The following is a 21,392-nucleotide window of genomic DNA, read 5'->3' as shown; positions in this document are numbered from 1 at the left end:
GGATTAGATTTCAGAGTCCTTCAATAAGAAGAGGAGAGAAAGGGAGGTGATATGTGTCAAGTCATTCAATTAATTCTTTTAATTGAATCTTTGTGTGTGAAAGTCGATCAGTCATGTCTGACTCTTTGCGATCCCACGGACTTTACAGTTCAATGAATTCTCTAGGTCAGAATACTGGAGTGGGTAGCCTTTTCCTTCTCCAGGGGATCTTCCCAACCCAGGGATTGAACCCAGGTCTCCCACATTGCAGGCAGATTCTTTACCAGATGAGCCACAAAGCAAGCCCAAGAAAACTGGAGTGGGTAGCCTATCCCTTCTCCAGCGGATCTTCCTGACCCAGGAATCAAACCAGGGTCTCCTGCGCTGCAGGCTGTTTCTTTACCAACTGAGCTATCAGGGAAGCCCCAATCAAATCTTTACTTCCCAACTGATGGGAGAGGGAACACAATTCCACCGAAGTAGAACAAATACCCTCCCACCCTTTCTTCCTTCTTTTTTTATCCCTTACTTCATTCAATTAAACATTTATTGCAGGGTCTCAGTTCAGTTCAGTCACTCAGTCGTGTCTGACTCTCTGCGACCCCATGAATCGCAGCACACCAGGCCTCCCTGTCCATCACCAACCCCCAGAGTTCACTCAGAGTCACGTCCATTGAGTCAGTGATGCCATCCAGCCATCTCATCCTCTGTCGTCCCCTTCTCCTCCTGCTCCCAATCCCTCCCAGCATCAGATTCTTTTCCAATGAGTCAGCTCTTCACATGACGTGGCCAAAGTACTGGAGTTTCAGCTTCAGCATCACTCCCTCCAAAGAAATCCCAGGGCTGATCTTCTTCAGAATGGACTGGTTGGATCTCCTTGCAGTCCAAGGGACTCAGGGTCTACTGCATTGCAATTAGACACTTATTCTAATATATATATAAGGTATATGATTAACATGACATAGTCTCAATCCCTTAAGTAGTCACAACCTTCTGAAAGAACCATCTATAAATACAAATTTAAAAAGTGAAGAAAATAGAGGCATCTATAATCAAAGTAGCTAAACTATGCTCATATAGTTATATTTGTATGGTACTTTACAAAGAGCTTTCAAACTCTTCAAAGCACAGAATTATGTAGATATCATTAGAATTTTTTAAATTTACAAAAATGAAACTATGTAAAGTAAAACTTACCTTTCTTCCTCTTCCTATAAAAAAGAAAAGAGTAAATATATTATTTTATGCATACATAGTTATTAAGAATCTCAATATTTATTTCAATAATTTTTATAGAGTCATAAATTTAATTTAAAAAGCTTCCCCTGTCACCAGTAGATAGAAATCCGAATTATTTTGCACCAATATTTTCATAAGAGGCAAAATAACGTACCCTTAGGAAAATTCTGACATTTGAATATTCTTCACAACCTTTATGTAGAAAAAAAATTAGCTATTAAAATTATAACTAATTATCTTCAATCAATATTCTCTATTTTTGGTTTTTAAACTTTTTTGAGTAGGTTATTCATTCACATGATTAAAAAAACAAACCTAAAATATATTAATAAAGGTGTAGATTGTACAGTGAAAATTTTCCTTCTCCCCTTTTCTCTATTTCCCACATTTCACTTCTCACCAGAGGTCACTATTATTGATTTTCTTTTAGTCTTCCTAACCAAGAACAGAATGGAACATTACATGTATTAAAGTCATTATTTGAGTTAGTAGTGTTCTAAAGTTTTCTTCAGATATATCTTAAATATTTTGTTTTGTTTATCCTTAACCACTTTACCATATATTTTGCTATTATAAATGATATATTTTTATTCCTATTATTCATTCTATGAAGTAATATACAAAAATATATATATTTATTCCTATTATTCATTAATATTCATAGAATGAATTATAGGAATAAAAATATAATATTTATAATAGCCATATATAGGTGACTCAGATGGTAAAGAATCTGTCTACAACGCTGGGGACCAGGGTTCAAATCCCTGGGTTGGGAAGATCCCCTGGAGAAGGGAATGCCAACACACTCAAGTATTCTTGCCTAGAGAATTTCATGGACAGATGAACCTGGAGAGCTACAGTCCAGGGCCTCAACAACACTCAGACATGACTGAGCAACTAACATACATACCTTCTATGAAGTAATTGTATATAGTATATCTATTAATTTGTTAATTTTATATTGCAATATCTTACTAAATTGTTTTGTAGCATTTTTTTACTCCATTCCTTAAGGTTGTGTAAGTACACAATTATATTTTCTATAAATTGATCATTTAACCTCCTCTTTTCTAATATCTAAACTTCCAATTTCTTTTTTTTCTCTTTTTTTAAAAATATAAATGTATTTATTTTAATTGGAGGATAATTACTTTACAATACTGTATTGGTTTTGCCATACGTCAACATGAATCCGCCACAGGTGTACACGTGTTCCCTATCCTGAACCCTCCTCCCTCCTCCCTCCTGGTACCATCTCTCTGGGTCGTCCCAGTGCACCAGCCCCAAGCAACCAGTATCATGCATCGAACCTGGACTGGCGATTCATTTCATATATAATATTATACATGTTTCAATGCCTTGTTCTTGTCTAATTGTTTGGTCAGGTACAGTTAATAATGTTAAATTGTTCTGTGATAATGGAAATAAGGGTTGGTTAGAATTTTTATCTGTTCTGTGATGATATCTCATATATTTAGTTAAACGGTCTCATCTTTGCCTTTGTATCTTTGTATCTTTGTATCAACACTGTTGTCAGTACTTTTTAAAATTATTCAACATGGAATAAATTGGGCTTTCCTAAATCACCTATTTTCAGGAAGTCGTGTATTTTGCTCATTTTTTTTTTTTTTTTTTTGTAGGAGGTTGTGTATTTTGCTCTGTTTTTTCTTTTTGCTACCATTGTCTCAACATGCACTTATTCCCACAGGCTTAATTTTGCTTTACTCCTGGGGATTCTGTGTAGATCATACCCACTTCAGGTAGCCCTTTAGTGCCCTGTTTTTAATTCTTCCCATTATATCTTCCTTACTGTGGGCATGCTAAGTTGCTTCAGTTGTGTCCGACTCTTTGCGACCCTATGTAGTGTGCAGCCCACCTGTTGTAGCCCACCAGGCTCCTCTGTCCGTGTGATTCTCCAGGCAAGAATACCAAAGTGGAATCTTTCTTATTACATGGCTAAAAGTTAAGTTTGGGTATTTATTCCAGGCCAACTGTTACTGTTGAATGATATCCAAGAGGCTAATTGGTAAATTACTGTGTAATGTTTCCATAAAATACTTTTGAGCACTTCATTATATTTGCTGTTATTTGCAGTGAAGTTTAGGGGAAAAAATAAAGCCTTGACACTGTCTTGACAAGGGTGCATGCAAGCCTCCATTCATGACTGCTAAAACAAATAACCCAAAAGTTTAATATTAATCTTATCTGGTTCACTAAAACACATAAACATGAACTTGTTTCTTTTATATGTAAGTTTTTCTAACATGTATACTCAAATACACAGTCTTGGTTAAACACAGACACTTTTCTCCAAAAAAGAAGCTTTAAGAACCAATAATTTATATTATTGTTTTCTCCAGAAAACCCATTCCATTCTCTTGTTTCTCTTAGCCAACATTAAAAGCATTCTGCATTTATGAACCTATGTAACAGAGGGTGCTGTGGCACTAAATTACATTAGAAATTATTACTCCATTTCCAAGGGCAAAGTTGGCACAAGGAAGAGAAATGTGTTTTTAGATCTCCTCTTAGACATTAATGGACTTCATAGAAAACCAACAAATATGTTGGAGGCACCCAGCATGGATAGGATAACAAAAGAACATCTTAAGTAGTACAAGGAATTCTCAAATTAGACATAATCACTTAAATGCAGCCCAAAAAATTCCTTGTTTTTTAAGAAGAAATAACTTTCTTTTCATTACTGTTAGATTAAAGTGGGTGAGTAAAATTATTACACCAAAGACTACTGAATAGTAGCTTAATTATTCTCTTAGGTTGCTGAATTCTGAGAGCAAAAAAACACTGTAACTATAAAGATAAGTCACTGGACAAATTCTGAGTTGGCCTTATGCCTTCTTACCAAAGTTGGTATTGCCACCTCCAGTTGTATGTGGACAGACAGGACAGCATTCCCCAGGGGGAGTTACGGGGTCAGCACACTCAAGCACATCCTGGCACTGAATCTTGTCACAAAGAATGGCGCCATTGTCACAGACACAGATCTGGCAAGGGGCAGGTTTCCAAATGTCCCTGTTTAAGTACATCTGACCATTCTGGGTGCAGGCTATTTCTTCACCATATCCTTCTAGAATAATAAGGAAAAAAAAGAGGTTAGTGATCTGAAACTTCAGAATCTGGGAAATATTTAGGAAGGTAAATCATCTTGTGGGTTCTAAAATCTCTGGGCTAAGTGGTAACCTCCTAAGGAGTCAAACACAAATGGGCTTACTTCACTAGTATTTAAAGACAAACATGTAATTCACAATTAAATTATCGTGAAACTTATATTGTGGCATGATGGGGGCAGGGAAAGTGATCCAAAGTATACTAAATCAGTTCAGTTCAGTTCAGTTCATTCACTCAGTCATGTCCAACTCTTTGTGACCCCATGAATCGCAGCACACCAGGCCTCCCTGTCCATCACCAACTCCCGGAGTTCACCCAGACTCACGTCCATCGAGTCTGTGATGCCATCCAGCCATCACATCCTCTGTCATCCCCTTCTCCTCCTGCCCCCAATCCCTCCCAGCATCAGAATCTTCTCCAATGAGTCAACTCTTCACATGAGGTGGCCAAAGTACTGGAGTTTCAGCTTTAGCATCATTCCTTCCAAAGAAATCCCAGGGCTTATCTCCTTCAGAATGGACTGGTTGGATTTCCTTGCAGTCCAAGGGACTCTCAAGAGTCTTATCAGAGTGCTTCCCAAAATCATTTTTGAAGATACAAATAATCAAACAACGTAAGATCATGTTTGAGGGATAAAAGTAAACCATTTGAAAAGAGGGTGAAAAGAATAGTTCTAAAGAGAATACATAATTTTGGTGTTTGGTGAACCCTATGTGACTTGAAACTGACTTGAAACTTTCCATTAGTAAATCCCACAACAGAAGACAATAAGTATTCATGTATCATGAAGAAAAACTTATATTCATTTTAAACATTAAGATAAAAAAAGCTAATGGTGACCCATTCATGGAGTGGATTTCCGCTAAACATCTGAAAGTAGTTTCCTAAACTGCAGTGGAAATGAAATTAATGCCAATGCATTAATTATCTTTCTATCAAAATTAACTAAGTCAGGACCAAGACAACATGGTAAGCTATTACATAATATCTGCCAAATACTTTTTATTTTAGATAAAAATTTAATGCATACTTGGAAATATATATGCAGTTTTATATACATAGCAATTCTGTTATACATTTACTATAAAATAAACACATACATCTTTAACATTGTGATTCACAAGAAACAAAACTATAGTATTTTAAAACACAATGTGGATCATAAATCCTTGCTTAATTCCTTTCATTTCCAACTACTTAAATTCAAAGCTCCTTTTTAAAGCCCAAAAGTCCTCCCAGTCCCTTCCTCCCAAAGGAATCAATACAACTTGATCCTTTTGCCTGGCACTGCATTTCCTTTCCTCAACTCCAACTCCACTAGCTCACTATCACATTTGCTACCTGTCCCCCCACAATTCTTCTCTGACTAATCTCTAAAAGTAAACTTTCTTTATCCAATTGATATGCTTTACAGAATGCTTTAAAGAACTCATTCATCCATCCATCCATTGATTCATTCATTTTGTATTATAAGCAAGGTAATTAAACATTTACTAAAATGGAATCTTTAGGCAAAAATGACTGCTTTCATAAGGTTTATCACAATTAGTATTTATTTATTTATTTTTACTTGTTTATTTTCTTATTTCCACCACCAGGCAATATGAAAGTGAGAACTAGTGTATCTTGTTCATCATGGTATTTCTAAAGCTTAACATCATATCTTGCATAGAATCAATATTCAACAAGTACTTGTTCAATGGATGGACATGAATGAATGAGTGAATCTAAATTATGGTTCACTAAATTGTACCACTATTTTACAAAAATAACACTAAAAATTTTTAAATGCATTTACAATAAGTTTTTGAAATATAGTTACATTTAGTAACACTTATATGTCTTTCACAATAAATATAGTCAAATGCTAATATAGAACTACAGACAAAAATGATTTCAGTTTAAAGAGACATTAGTCTAAATATTCATCTTCATAACTTCAGAAAGTTTTTCTTGGATAACATTCTTCTCACTGCTCTATGGAATACTTTGCCTCACATATTTAGTCTCTCATCACAGATGTTTGGTAAATGGAAAATTGTTTTCAAAGCATGGTACCACATCCTGGCTTTTGTACTATTCATAAGAAAAGCACAAAATTTCTAATCTGTCTAATCTTCACCAAAAGATGTTTATCACATACTATGTAGTTCATTAGTAAAATAAAATTGGCTCTGTCTATCCAGTGTTACGTGAGTCTGAGTGAACTCTGGGAGTTGGTGATGGACAGGGAGGCCTGGCATGCTGCGATTCATGGGGTCGCAAAGAGTCAGACACGACTGAGCGACTGAACTGAACTGATCCAGTGTTACTATAGGCATGCTCAAGGAAGGAGAAAATAAATATCTAGCTTTAACATGCTTTTCTACGGAACTATTTTGAAAACATAAGAAAACAGTACTTCAAAAAACCAGTGCTACTTGTAGATGAAAAGTCACTTTGAAACAATGCAGTTCCAAGGTGAATGTTTCCATAAAACACAATTTCCATAGAAATGGATTCACACCCATAGTCCATTGAGCTATTCCATTAAGTACCAAAAAATACTTTTGTTCATTAAGTTTTATGATTAAGACAGAAATATCTAATCACAAGGACCAAGTGCCATTGGCTGAAAATGAGATACACCCCAAGTTCAATTGGCTTGCTTCTCCCTCGCCACGCCCTGGGAGGCAAAAGTGTTCACATATATTTACAGAGGGCTAAGTGGGCCTAGGACTGCATATGCAAAACATTTAAAGCATTCTGCTCTCAAAAATAAATACTATCATTGTGAAGTGGATCTCAATTTCACTGATGAAACAATTATAAATGGGGAAACAGAGAATATGGAAAACAAACAACAAGACGACATACAATGATGTTGTCGATTAAGTATCATTAAAATGTGTGAGAGCCTCTTCAGGGGTGGGCTATCCTGCGCTCTGTGTCTCCTTCAGGGTTGGGATAAAAAGACACACTCTTTCAGACTTGTGTTAACTCATAGGTCAGTTTCTTCCTGAAAGCTTAAAACAGTTTCCACCTCAATCCAACAGACAAAGAAGTGGGCCACTATCTTACTTACTTTATTTTTTTTTCTTTTTTTTTTTAAATTTTATTTTATTTTTAAACTTTACATAATTGTATTAGTTTTGCCAAATATCAAAATGAATCCGCCACAGGTATACGTGTGCTCCCCATCCTGAACCCTCCTCCCTCCCCATACCATCCCTCTGGGTCGTCCCAGTGCACTAGCCCCAAGCATCCAGTATCGTGCATTGAACCTGGACTGGCACCTCATTTCATACATGATATTTTACATGTTTCAATGCCATTCTCCCAAATCTTCCCACCCTCTCCCTCTCCCACAGATTCCATAAGACTGTTCCATACATCAGCGTCACTTTTGCTGTCTCGTACACAGGGTTATTGTTAGCATCTTTCTAAATTCCATATATATGCGTTAGTATACTGTATTGGTGTTTTTTCTTACTTACTTTAAATGACAACGTTAAAAGTTAGTTTTATACTCTGAGTCATCACTGGTCCGTTTCCCCGCTGAGGGTTTATACTTAAATTTAGGATGATGTGGAAAGTTAGTTGGAATGCTTTTAAATGGCAAAGAGATGAAAAACCACATTTGCTGCTAAACCCTGCCTTCTCTTCCCCCGCACAGAATCCATGCTCATCCCAGACGGCGCAAAAACTCAGTGAACTCTCATTGTTCATGTCTGAATGAAAGATGTGTACAAAGAAACGCTGGGCGGAAAGTACAGGGTGGCTTGCAGTTCTCAGGTTTGTTCATGGTAGTTGTGTGCCTTATGATTAGGCTGTCTTTTCTGTCTTCTACATAGATGTTTATTTAAATGAAAAGAAAAGTAAAATAGAGGAAGCAAAATTGCAGCCAATTTGCAGTGAAGTAGTCATGACATAATTATTTTATGAATGACAATATTATTAAAAATAACTAAGAATTTTTATATGACATTCTGAGAGGGTCAATACCATCCTCCTGATTCCTCTATAGAAATCATAAAATTAATGTAAGCTGACATTAGCCTTTACTAAAGGCCCAGAAGTTTAAAAATCATTTCTCATAAAATCTGAAAAAGACCTCCAAAACCAAAGAACTTTGACACTTGCATTTTTTTCTCCATTTATATTTTTTTAACTTTTCTATAATTGAGGAGGATTGATAGATACCTGATTGTGTTGCCATTATTTTGTAATCTCTTATGGTGTTGTAACTTTCAGAAATTTCATCTCCCAAGCTACATGTTTCTTTCACTCTTATCAAATGTTCCAACAAACTGAACCAATCCATTGCAAAATCATGGTTACAAACATCTTGGCACTGATCTCTTAAGAGAGAAGAGATATATTTTATCTGACCATGTTTTGTTTGAAAGTAACTCAGTTGTTCTGTGTTTCTCAAACATCCTCATAGATTTGTCTTCTCATAAACTTTAGGTGCTTTGGAATTTGGTTGTAAGAATTCAGTTCTTAATCACTAGATGGCAGGCCAAATCCACCATCTTATTATAATAAATAATTAAAAACTCAGCCATCAGAATTGCTGTTTGACAACTATGAGCCACACCCTATGGCTACATTTCTTTATAATTATACTTGTGCAAAAAAGTGTGAATAGAAATGGCCTTATTGAAACCTTTGTTCAGGAGAGATGTGATTTTATTTTTAATATTAAATTATTGGGCTTTACCTAAAAATTTTGAAAAATATACAAAATAAACCTTCCTAAGCCTATGCTGGACATTCTGTAGACATTAACTAAAGAACTTTCTTGAAGAAATAATATGCTCAGCTATCACAGAAATTTTAAATCTTTTATTCAAAGAAGTGTTTGTTCAGATCATTGTATCTCACTAGACTGTGAGTTCCTTGGGAGCCAGACGTGTATTCATCTCGGTAAATTCATACCCAATGTTACATAATGAGGATGTGTACTATGGACCTCTATTTTGAATGAAAGGGAAATGGGTCACTTGGTGGTTCTTGCTAAGTGTACCCCTGACATCTAGACTTCTGTGTGACCAGAAAGGAAGAAGTCCATGTCAGTCATAGCAGCTCTTATTTTGAAACAAAAAAATTTTAAGTTAATAGCAATCCTTCAGCCTTCCTGGGCTTCCCTGGTGGCTCAGACAGTAAAGAATTCGCCTGAAAAGAGACCCGGTTCAGTCCCTGGTTGGGAAGGATCCCCTGGAGAAGGGAATGGCAACCCACTCCAGTATTATTGCATGCAGCATTCCATGGACAGAGGAGCCTCATGTGCTACAGTCCATGGGATGGCAAAGAGTCAGATGTGACTGACTGACTAACACACAGCCTTCCTGGCCCACTTGGTCTAGGTCCCTTTGGAGATTATGAAAGTCTGAGCTGACATTATTTAAAGTTTCTCTAATTGCAAAAGTTTTTGCAGGGTTAGAATCATGGCAGAGTCAGCTGGTGCCCCTCTGAAGTGGGCAGAGAATGCTTTACGGGACAAAGAGGATGCAGGAGGGCAGCCCCTCTGGTCCCTGTGGACCAAACCACAGATGCTGCCTTTACCAATGCACAGCAGAGCTCCAGCTGCTGGACTCAGTTCTGGAGAATCTTCCAAGGAAATCCCTCCCTTCCTTCTGCTCTCAGGCACTGTTTATCATCACGAGAGACAAAAAGGTTAGAATATTGAGTCCTTCCTTTAGACCCTTCTGACTCAGTGCCAACAGTTCTGCACCGATCATCTCTCTTTCCCTGTCTGACCCCTCAGGTTTAAAAAATTAGATTCATATGAGGCCGCCAGAGATAGCTGAGGGGGACGTGTCACATACTTTGACAATACTTTTCCACCTCAGCCTCAAGGTCTGAGTGGGTGGATAAGTGAGTAAGAAGCAGACCTGTAAAGTTTTGCATCTTTTGTTTCTTCAATCCACTTATAGATTTTTACTTTCCAATAAACCATCTGAATTTAAATCTCTTTTTAGGATGATTACACAAATTATTACCTTCTTGTGTCCTCTATTTTTTTTTTAACAATTGGATAAAGTTACCTCTCAATGATTATTTAAGCTGAGTTGAATTTCTCTTCTACCAAGATAACATACTTAATATTCTAAAGCAACATGCTGCTGCCGCTGCTGCTAAGTCGCTTCAGTTGTGTCTGACTCTGCGCAACCCCATAGACGGCAGCCCACCAGGCTCCCCTGTCCCTGGGATTCTCCAAGCAAGAACACTGGAGTGGGTTGCCATTTCCTTCTCCAAAAGCAACATAGTAACAATCAATTATGAAAACTTATCTTGAAATTTGAGAAAGTAAAAAGAAGACAACTAATATATAGTATTTCAGTGACACAGAAGTACAGATAAAATGAGATTAGACAAACTGTACAAAGGTAGTTTCTTCAATACAGTCATGAAAGTTTTCTGTCTCATATCCAAGGGCTTTTCAGTTAGCTAGTAAAGCTGCTGTTTTTCCTTGACTTAAAATGGAAAAAATACAAAGGAAACTTTTATATTGGGTACTACTTAACTTTCCATGTATCACTGGGAAATCTAAATAACTGTGGCCAAACTGTGAAACTAAAACTGCACATAATGCACATGCAATGCTCATCTATGGTTTTGTCTGGAAAACCAACTTTCAGTCTGTTAATCCATTTGACATAGATTTTTTCCTCCAAACAGAAGGCTCAATAATGAAGAGCTGTAAAAACTCCACCAAAAGAATTGAGCCTACTAGAAATGTTAGTAGTAATATCTCTAGCAAACTCTAGTCCTTCTCAAATATTATATTAATCCTAAGTGAATAATTAAGTACCATCTGTGCCATGCAAAATGTGTCTGCCTGCCTAAATGCATGAAAGGTTTTGAATTGCGTTGGATGAAGTCTGGGTACTTAATCTAGCCCCAGCAATGACATTGCTTAAAATAAAGAAGAGAATCAAAAATCTGCCTAGCCATTTCTCTCTTCAAACGGGTACGATCATGAGTTTTAGGTAGTCACGGAGATAAATTTATCTCCCGAGACTCTGGTCACGGAGTATCTGGAGATAAGTAAGTAGCAAATCCTGAGCAGTGGATAGTACCCATATTTCAGATTTCCTTCATTTCCTTTGCTTTTAGCTCAAATGTGACTTTCTCCATAAAGCTACCCTGACCACCTTACAAAAAATTGAAAACTACCACACACAAACCCATGTCTCTCTCCATCTAACAATTCCTGCTCTATTTTTCTTTAATGTGGTATTTAGCACTTTTGAACCTACTATATTATTGTATTTTTGTCTATTTTTTGCCTCCTTGTGATTTATAGCTCTGCAAGGACAGATATCATTTATTCTGATTTGTCCATTGATATAACAACAAAGGTCCGTCTAGTCAAGGCTATGGTTTTCCCAGTGGTCATATATGGATGTGAGAGTTGGACTGTGAAGAAGGCTGAGCGCCAAAGAATTGATGCCTTTGAACTGTGGTGTTGGAGAAGACTCTAGAGAGTTCCTTGGACTGCAAGGAGATCCAACCAGTCCATTCTGAAGGAGATCAGCCTTGGGATTTCTTTGGAAAGAATGATGCTAAAGCTGAAACTCCAGTACTTTGGCCACCTCATGCAAAGAGTTGACTCATTGGAAAAGACTCTGATGCTGGGAGGGATTGGGGGCAGGAGGAGAAGGGGACGACAGAGGATGAGACGGCTGGATGGCATCACAGACTCGATGGACGTGAGTCTGGGTGAACTCCGGGAGTTGGTGATGGACAGGGAGGCCTGGCGTGCTGTGATTCATGGGGTCACAGAGAATCGGACACGAATGAGCGACTGAACTGAACTGAACTGATATCCTGATATAGCCTGGTGTTTTAGAATAGTAGTCAGGATCATAGTATATGCTATTAAATATCTGTTGAATTAATTTTTAACTATTATTTAGTTATTTATTATTTAGTTTATTATTTATTTATTTATTTATAGGTTACTTGTTTTAGCCACTTTAGGTGGTAGAGTTGTCTTATAATTGTAGAGTTATTGTATGACTAAAAAGAGTTATTGTTATATTATAAGAGAATATCTAGTATGGTATGTTCAAAAGAGTATAAAATTAAATATTATATATAATAAGACTTTTAAAATTAAGTCAACTCTGTATCTTATTATTTCTTTGCAGGTGCATTTTGCCTTCTTTTCTTATCTTTTCTCATGTAGAAGAATATTAAGGCTTCTGGAGAAAATCTAGACATCACTGTAGTCAGTTTATTCCTTCTAATTCATTCTTTATTGGATTATTCTTTATTCACTGCCCTCACTCTAACTAAACTGAACTTGTTCTTACACTGAACTAAACATTCCACAGTTCTCAATGGTTCTTTGACCACATTCATTTTACTACCAATGATTCTAAAGTATTTTGAAGTGTCTAAAGTAAACCTCCCAGCATCAGGGTCTTTTACAATGAGTCAACTCCTCGTATGAGGCAGCTAAAGTACTGGAGTTTCAGCCTCAGCATCAGTTCTTCCAATGAACACCCAGGACTGGTCTCTTTTAGGAGGGACTGGTTGGATCTATTTGCAGTCCAAGGGACTCTTAAGAGTCTTCTCCAGCACCACATTTCAAAAGCATCAATTCTTCGGCACTCAGCTTTCTTCACAGTCCAACTCTCACATCCATACATGACCACTGGAAAAACTATAGCCTTGACTAGACGGACCTTTGTTGGCAAAGTAATGTCTCTGCTTTTGAATATGCTATCAAGCATCACTATGAACAAAGCTAGTGGAAGTGATGGGATTCCAGTTGAGCTATTCCAAATCCTGAAAGATGATGCTGTGAAAGTGCTGCACTCAATATGCCAGCACATTTGGAAAACTCAGCAGTGGCCACAGGACTGGAAAAGGTCAGTTTTCATTCCAATCCCAAAGAAAGGCAATGCCAAAGAATGCTCAAACTACCGCACAATTGCACTCATCTCACACACTAGTGGAGTAATGCTCAAAATTCTCCAAGCCAGGCTTCAGCAATATGTGAACCGTGAACTTCCTGATGTTCAAGCTAGCTTTAGAAAAGGCAGAGGAACCAGAGATCAAGTTGCCAACATCTGCTGGATAATAGAAAAAACAAGAGAGTTCCAGAAAAACATATATTTTTGCTTTATTGACTATGCTAAAGCCTTTGACTGTGTGGATCACAATAAACTGTGGACAATTCTGAAAGAGATGGGAATACCAGACCACCTGATCTGCCTCTTGAGAAATGTGTATGCAGGTCAGGAAGCAACAGTTAGAACTGGACATAGAACAACAGGCTGGTTCCAAATAGGAAAAGGAGTTCATCAAGGCTGTATATTGTCACCCTGTTTATTTAACTTATATGCAGAGTACATCATGAGAAACGCTGGGCTGGAAGAAGCACAAGCTGGAATCAAGATTGCCGGGAGAAATATCAATAACCTCAGATATGCAGATGACACCACCCTTATGGCAGAAAGTGAAGTGGAACTAAAACGCCTCTTGATGAAAGTGAAAGAGGACAGTGAAAAAGTTGGCTTAAAGCTCAACATTCAGAAAATGAAGATCATGGCATCCGGTCCCACCACTTCATGGGAAATAGATGGGGAAACAGTGGAAACAGTGTCAGACTTTATTTTTCTGGGCTCCAAAATCACTACAGATGGTGACTGCAGCCATGAAATTAAAAGACGCTTACTCCTTGAAAGGAAAGTTATGACCAACCTAGATAGCATATTCAGAAGCAGAGACATTACTTTGTCAACAAAGGTCCGTCTAGTCAAGGCTATGGTTTTTCCTGTGGTCATGTATGGATGTGAGAGTTAGACTGTGAAGAAGGCTGAACACCAAAGAATTGATGCTTTTGAACTGTGGTATTGGAGAAGACTCTTGAGAGTCCCTTGGACTGCAAGGAGATCCAACCAGTCCATTCTGAAGGACATCAGCCCTGGGATTTCTTTGGAAGGAATGATGCTAAAGCTGAAACTCCAGTACTTTGGCCACCTCATGCCAAGAGTTGACTCATTGGAAAAGACTCTGATGCTGGGAGGGATTGGGGGCAGGAGGAGAAGGGGACAACAGAGGATGAGATGGCTGGATGGCATCACGGACTCGATGGACGTGAGTCTCAGTGAACTCCAGGAGTTGGTGATGGACAGGGAGGCCTGGCGTGCTGTGATTCATGGGGTCGCAAAGAGTCGGACATGACTGAGCGACTGATCTGATCTGATCTAGGCTGGTCATAACTTTCCTTCCAAGGAGTAAGCGTATTTTAATTTCATGGCTGCAATCACCATCTGCAGTGATTTTGAAGCCCAAAAAAATAAAGTCAGCCACTGTGTCCACTGTTTCCCCATCTATTTCCCATGAAGTGGTGGGACCAGATGACATGATCTTCGTTTTCTGAATGTTAAGCTTTAAGCCAACTTTTTCACTCTCCTTTCACTTTCATCAAGAGCCTTTTTGGGGGGCAGGAGGAGAAGGGGATGACAGAGGATGAGATGGTTGGATGGCATCACTGACTCGATGCACATGAGTTTGGGTGAACTCCGGGAGTTGGTGATGGACAGGGAGGCCTGGTGTGCTGCAATTCATGGGGTCGCAAAGAGTTGGACACGACTGAGCGACTGAACTGAACTGAAAGTGAAACTGAAGGAGCTATCTCTTTGTGTACTATTATCTCTGGAGCTCACTTCTGGAACTCATTTCTAGTGTTTTCATTCTGAAGACATAATTTCTATGTTTATCCATTTGAGTATATCTAGAGACCTGAACTAGTATCCATAATACCCACTTTTGTCCAGATCTACCCTTGGCTCAGATGGTAAAGAATCTGCCTGCAATGAAGAAGACCTGGGTTCAATACCCGAGGATCAAGGAAAAGAATGCAACCCACTCTAGTATTCTTGCCTGGAGAATTCCATGGACAGAGGAGCCTGGCACACTACAGTCCTGCTGCTGCTGCTAATTCACTTCAGTCGTGTCCAACTCTGTGCGACCCCATAGACAGCAGCCCACCAGGCTCCCCCGTCCCTGGGATTCTCCAGGCAAGAACACTGGAGTGGGTTGCCCTTTCCTTCTCCAATGCATGAAAGTGAAAAGTGAAAGTGAAGTCACTTAGTCGTGTCTGACTCTTCTCGACTCCATGGACTGCAGCCTACCAGGCTCCTCTGTCCATGGGATTTTCCAGGCAAGAGTACTGGAGTGGGGTGCCACCCCCTTCTCCATGGGGTCACAAAGAGTTGTACATGACTGAGCGACTATCACTATCACCAAGACTTAATTTATGTCTATTTTGTAGCTATTAAAAATTAGAAGGTAATTTCTCTGAAGAACAGTAATGAAATGGATTTTACCCTTCTTTCTGGTATTCCCTTACCATCATTTCAGAATATAAATCTATCTCTTTAATTTAATGTTCAGCTTACCTACTATAATGCACATTCATGACTGTATAGTAGTCACCTTATTTAAGGGTCAAGCCTCAACATCAGTCTCAACAGAGGACAAATGCTCCAGGAATATTCAGGAACAGAAAGAGAAGTTGTGGCCTTTCCTGGGAAGTTTTCTTAATAACTTTCTAGATGTACAACAAAGTTATTCATTGTAAAATGTCTGCGCTTGTAGGGAAAACAATAGACAAGAAAAGCAAAGATAGAAGGTGCAGGAAGAGGAGGAGGAGAAGCAGAGGGAGAGGGAAGGAGGCTGAGAAGACCAACAAGCAAGATAACCATTTCTTCTCCGACAAACTTTTACTACATAGAGAAGGAAGATCAATTTCAAATTTCTTTAGCAAAATGCAGAACTAAACCAGTGATATTTCATTATCCTATGTTTGGATAAGAAAAAAAAATTTTTTTAATGGAATCTAGGAATTTGACCTGTAAAGCCATGTGCTTCTGAGAAGTTATTATCCTAAATAACTAAATGTTAGTCTCTCAGTCGTGTCCAACTCTTTGGAACCCCATGGACTGTAGCCCACCAGGCCCTTCTGTCCATGGAGTTCTCCAGGCAAGAATACTGGAGTGGGTTGCCATTTCCTTCTCCAAATAAGTAAATAAGTAGAGAAGAAATTAAAATACCCTTATGTAGAGAAAATGTGAACAGGGACAAGTTTTATTGCAATTTCAAAAGCTTTAAACTATTAATAATTATTCAATAGTATTCATTTTAGTTTTAGATTACAATTTTTTTAATTTCTCTTTATTTCATATTTTAGTTTCTTAAAACATGATGACTATAAAAAGTATATTGAGGAAAGGAACACATATTATTTTCTTAAAACATCTGTTGAAAGATTTAGAGTTTTCAAAATAATTTTTATTATTTGTTCAATCCCAAATAGCTATGGAACACATTTTTGGGCTAACGCAGTGGGTTAGCAGATGTTGAGATCAGAGGACAAGAATGTAAAACATTTGCTAATGTGGAGGGTAAGACTTAGGTTGAACAAAAAGATTAATTAGGCTGTTTGTTAAAGGAAAATGTGCCTCAGTTTCTCTACTCATTAATGTATAGGAAAAGATAAAATATGATCCTTCACTTTCAGGTGGGATGAAATATACTAGGATATGACAAATAAAGGAGAAAGAACACTGCTGCTGCTGCCGCTGCTAACTCGCTTCAGTCGTGTCCGACTCTGCGACCCCATAGATGGCAGCCCACCAGGCTCCCCCGTCCCTGGGATTCTCCAGGCAAGAACACTGGAGTGGGTTGCCATTTCCTTCTCCAATTGTCTCTTAGTTTGAACATTTAGAATTTCACATGCTAGTAAGTTTATGCTCAAAATCCTTGAAGCTAGGCTTCAGCAGTATGTGAACTGAGAACTTCCAGATGTACAGCTAGATTTATAAAAGGCAGAGGAAACAAGATCAATTTGCCAACATTCGTTGGATCACAGAAAAAGCAAGGAAATTCTATAAAAACATCTACTTCTGCTTCATTGATGATATGAAAGCCTTTGACTGTGTGGATCACAACAAACTATGGGACACTCTTAAAGAGGTGGGAATACTAGAGCACTGAATCGGTCTCCTGAGAAACCTGCATATGGGTAAAGAAGCAACAGTTAGAACATGGAACAACTGACTGGTTCAAAACTGCAAAAGGAATATGACAAGGCTGTATATCATCACCTTGTGTTTTTAACTTCTATGCAGAATACATTATGTGAAATGCTAGGCTGGATGAACTAGAAGCTAGAATCAAGATTTCCAGGAGAAATATAAACAACCTCAAATATGCAGATGATGCCACTCTAATGGTAGAAAGCAAAGAGGAACTAAAGAGCCTCTTGATCAGGGTGAAAGAGAAGAGTGAAAAAGTTGGTTTAAAACTCAACATTCAAAAATAAATAAATAAAACTCAACATTCAAGAAACCAAGATAAGGCATCTGGTCCTATCACTTTATGGCAAATGGATGGGGAAACAATGGAAACAGTGACAGACTTTATTTTCTTGGGCTCCAAAATCACTGCAGATGGTGACTGCAGCCATATAAATTAAAAGACACTTGCTCCTTGGAAGGAAAGCTATGCCCAACTTAGCTTATTAAAAAGCAGAGACATCACTTTGCCAACAAATGTCCATCTAGTCAAGGCTATGGTTTTTCCAGTAGTCATGTATGGATGTGAGAGCTGGACCATAAAGAAGCCTGAGCACTGAAGAATTAACACTTTTAAATTGTGGTGCTGAAGAAGACTCTTGAGAGTCCCTTGGACTGCAAGGAGATCAAACCAGTCAATCCTAAAGGAAATCACTCCTGAATATTCACTGGAAAGACTGATGCTGAATCTCCAATACTTTGGCCACATGATGCAAAGAGAAAGATTTCATTGGAAAAGATCCTTATGCTGGGAAAGATTGAGGGCAGAAGGAGGAGGCAACAGAGAATGAGATGGTTGCATCACAGATTCAGTGGACATGAGTTTGAGCAAACTCCATTAGATAGTGAAGGACAGAGAAGCCTGGCATGCTGCAGTCCATGGGGTTGCATAGAGTCAGACAAGACTTAGCGACTGAACAACACCAATGATAAATAAATTTGCCATAAAAATCAAATTGCTGCTGAAAGTTAATCCAAATAAGTTAATCCAAAAATGAATGGAGGCACTATTTAACCCATTTAGTCAACATATATTTATCTAGAAAGTTTTACTGAATACTTGTCTAGCACCACAACACAGTTTAAGTCGTAGGATGAGACATTTGGAGTCCAGCTTCCTTGCCAAAAACAATCAAAATATATAGAAGCTGAAAAAGGTAATGAAACTTTCTTGTAGGAGACAAAGTAAGTTTGCTCCAATGTATATTTCAAGAATTCATTTTGGAAAATTTGCATACACATTGAAATTTTTATAAACTTAATTCTACTTTCTCATTAACCTATATGAGCCCCAGGCCCTTCTGAATTACCATTTCATATCCTGGAAATCTTCCCCTGTGTGTTGGAGAGACCTCTGCCTAATGCTATTTATTTCAATTAACTAGAATTCTCAGGAATAACAACCTGAAGGATTCCTAGGATCCCAAACAAAAACAAACTTCAATCATTTGGGAGAAAAAGTTAAATTTATAAAAGCAGACTTCAAGTAAGCTAGGAATAAAAGGAATGCAGAATTCCAAAAGGCATTAATTTGCGAGTAGATTGATCATGTATTAGCTGTCCTTCAAAGTCCTGTTTGGTAAGAACACGTATTTCAAACTCTAGGACAGTCTAAATGCATATCAGTGAGAGAGTGGAAAGCCACAATTTACACCATCCAATGAGCCCCCGCAGTACATCTGCTCCTCTGTGCGTGTTTCAGGCTTCCTTGGCTGTTTTAGTCATCCAATAGCTTTGACATTAAGATAGCTTTAAATTATAAAGTAAACGCACTGACTCTTGAAACAAACATCAGAATAGCATAATATATGCATTCCGATAATAGAGTTTATTTATTTAACAAATATTTATTATCTGTCTGTTATTTTGCCAAACACTGGGAATACAAAGATAAGGTAACAAATTCCTTCCCATCTTGAAGAAGCTCACAGACTTGTTAGGGAATCACTCCAGCAATGGACTAGTAGGACTTTAACTATAAAGCTAGATGCAAAGCCAGGTTGTTGTGGGGATATTTAAGGGGCACTTCATCTAGGCTAGAGGCCTGATAAGTCAAAAGCTTCCTATAAATGTCCTTATTTCCTTTAATTTAATACTTTTAAGGTATTTTTAAAGGGCCAAAACTAGTATCCAAAATGGTTTCTTCCAAAAATTCACTTCCAAGCTGTATAATATTGTCACTCCTGGCTCACTTACTGGCGTGTAACTCCTTCTTTCTGCCAACTGGCTGGGATGGGTCTGAAGGAGCACGGGCACTTCCTCTCACTCATTTCTTCCTATTTTCATTTCTTTGGCATCTGTTCTCCTGTCTGAGAGTCAAACAACAGCACTCTTGTTTCTAAACCCCCCGATGCCTTTAGGTGGGTGCCTAAGAGGGGAGCAGGGACGCGGCTCATCAGTGGATGGAGCTGGCCAACAGTGCGGAAGCCAGGACAGCGGCGCACGCGGCACAGGAGCAATCAGTTGCCACCAATGACTAAGTCTGGCAACACTGTGATGAAATATAAATGTATTTTTCCAGGTCCAGTTCTACAGCCATTTGGAAATTCAGCACAACTGAATTAAAATACCATTCCTCAAAACTAGATACAGAATTCTAGATTATGCTCCCTTGACACTTTAGGAAGTCAAAAATTGTATTGTATAACGTTTAGCTTGAAAGACAAGGAGCTTCATCCATGGATGCCAGTTTATGATTTAGAAAACAGTGAGAAATAAGATATTAAATATCTGTACTAGAAATTCACTTTTTATATTTTATACCCAGCAAATCCACTCAAATCCATTTTCTTACATACTTACATTAGATAAGTATATATCAAGAGTCTATGTTTGACCATATCCCAGAGAGTTACAAAAGTAAAAGACAGATATCCTACTCCAGAAAAACTTTTATTTGAGTAAATAAGAAGGAGGTTTATAAATATTCTCTACATTTCCAGGGGACACTCTGCCTATAAGTGATAAGGAATGGTCTAGTGAGAGGGTGTCACTTGTTCTGAACCAAGGCCCTGACTTCAGTACCACTGAGAAGCTCTAAAGTGGTTGTCTTCTGTGGGATCATAGTAGGGGATGTGATAAAACTGGGACTCTTAATTCTAAAGGAGATGATAAGATATTAAAATAAGAAAGGTCAGATGGCAGTCCTTAATTGTCAAAAGAAAAGTGGGTGTAATGTAATGAACTGCAAGTTTGAAATATTAGCAAGTACAGCCTGACTTCCAGAGAGCTGTGAAGAGAATGAATAAAATAACTGCCCCTGCCCCAGGTTTAAGGTAGATGGGCAGAGAGCAAGAGTATTTCTTAATCTGTACGATTAAAGGGTTTCCTAGGTGGTACTAGTGGTAAAGAACCTGCCAGGCAATGCAGGAGACATAAGAGATGTGAGTTTGATCCCTGAGTCGGGAAGATCCCCTGGAGAAGGGCATGGTAACCAACTCCAATATTCATGCCTGGAGAATCCCGTGGTGGACAGAGGAGCCTGATGGACTATGGTCCATAGGGTCTCGAAGAGCATGACGTAACTGAAGCAATTTAGCTGCTGCTGCTAAATCACTTCAGTCGTGTCTGACTCTGTGCGACCCCATAGATGGCAGCCCACCAGGCTCCCCCGTCCCTGGGATTCTCCAGGCAAGAACACTGGAGTGGGTTGCCATTTCCTTCTCCAATGCATGAAAGTGAAAAGTGAAAGTGAAGTCGCTCAGTCGTGTCCGACCCTCAGCGACCCCATGGACTGCAGCCTTCCAGGCTCCTCCATCCATGGGATTTTCCAGGCAAGAGTACTGGGGAAGGGTAGCAGGAACCACCTAAAAGAGGCATGGAGAGGAGGGCAAACATGTCATATTAGTAGGAAAAGAGAGGGGATGTGAATTCTTGGTGTGAGCAACACTTTTTTCCTCTAGGAAGGTTTTCTTGACTTAACCCTTTCCCACAGGCTTCTCTGTGTTCTGATTTTATCTTATC

General features: G+C 38.4%; 1 protein-coding gene and 1 non-coding gene across 2 annotated transcripts in view; both read right to left on the bottom strand.

Annotated features, from left to right (window-relative positions):
- Positions 1-1,062: 1,062 nt before the first annotated feature.
- Positions 1,063-21,392, bottom strand: part of LOC132342940 (collagen alpha-2(V) chain-like) — an 82,960-nt gene continuing 62,630 nt past the window's right edge. Inside the window, exons 2-3 of the mRNA XM_059877808.1 lie at positions 4,085-4,309; positions 1,063-1,190 (exon numbers count right to left, since the gene is read on the bottom strand). Coding sequence (XP_059733791.1) covers positions 1,078-1,190; positions 4,085-4,309 — 338 coding nt within the window. The 3' untranslated portion in view covers positions 1,063-1,077. The remainder of the gene's footprint in view (positions 1,191-4,084; positions 4,310-21,392) is intronic.
- On the bottom strand, positions 9,343-9,422 carry MIR2917 (microRNA mir-2917). Its single transcript, NR_031294.1, has one exon. It is a non-coding gene; the product is annotated as a microRNA mir-2917 (primary transcript).

This window comes from Bos taurus, chromosome 2, assembly GCF_002263795.3.
Source record: "Bos taurus isolate L1 Dominette 01449 registration number 42190680 breed Hereford chromosome 2, ARS-UCD2.0, whole genome shotgun sequence".
Classification (NCBI taxonomy): domain Eukaryota; kingdom Metazoa; phylum Chordata; class Mammalia; order Artiodactyla; family Bovidae; genus Bos; species Bos taurus.
This window is presented reverse-complemented; position numbering and strand designations above follow the sequence as displayed.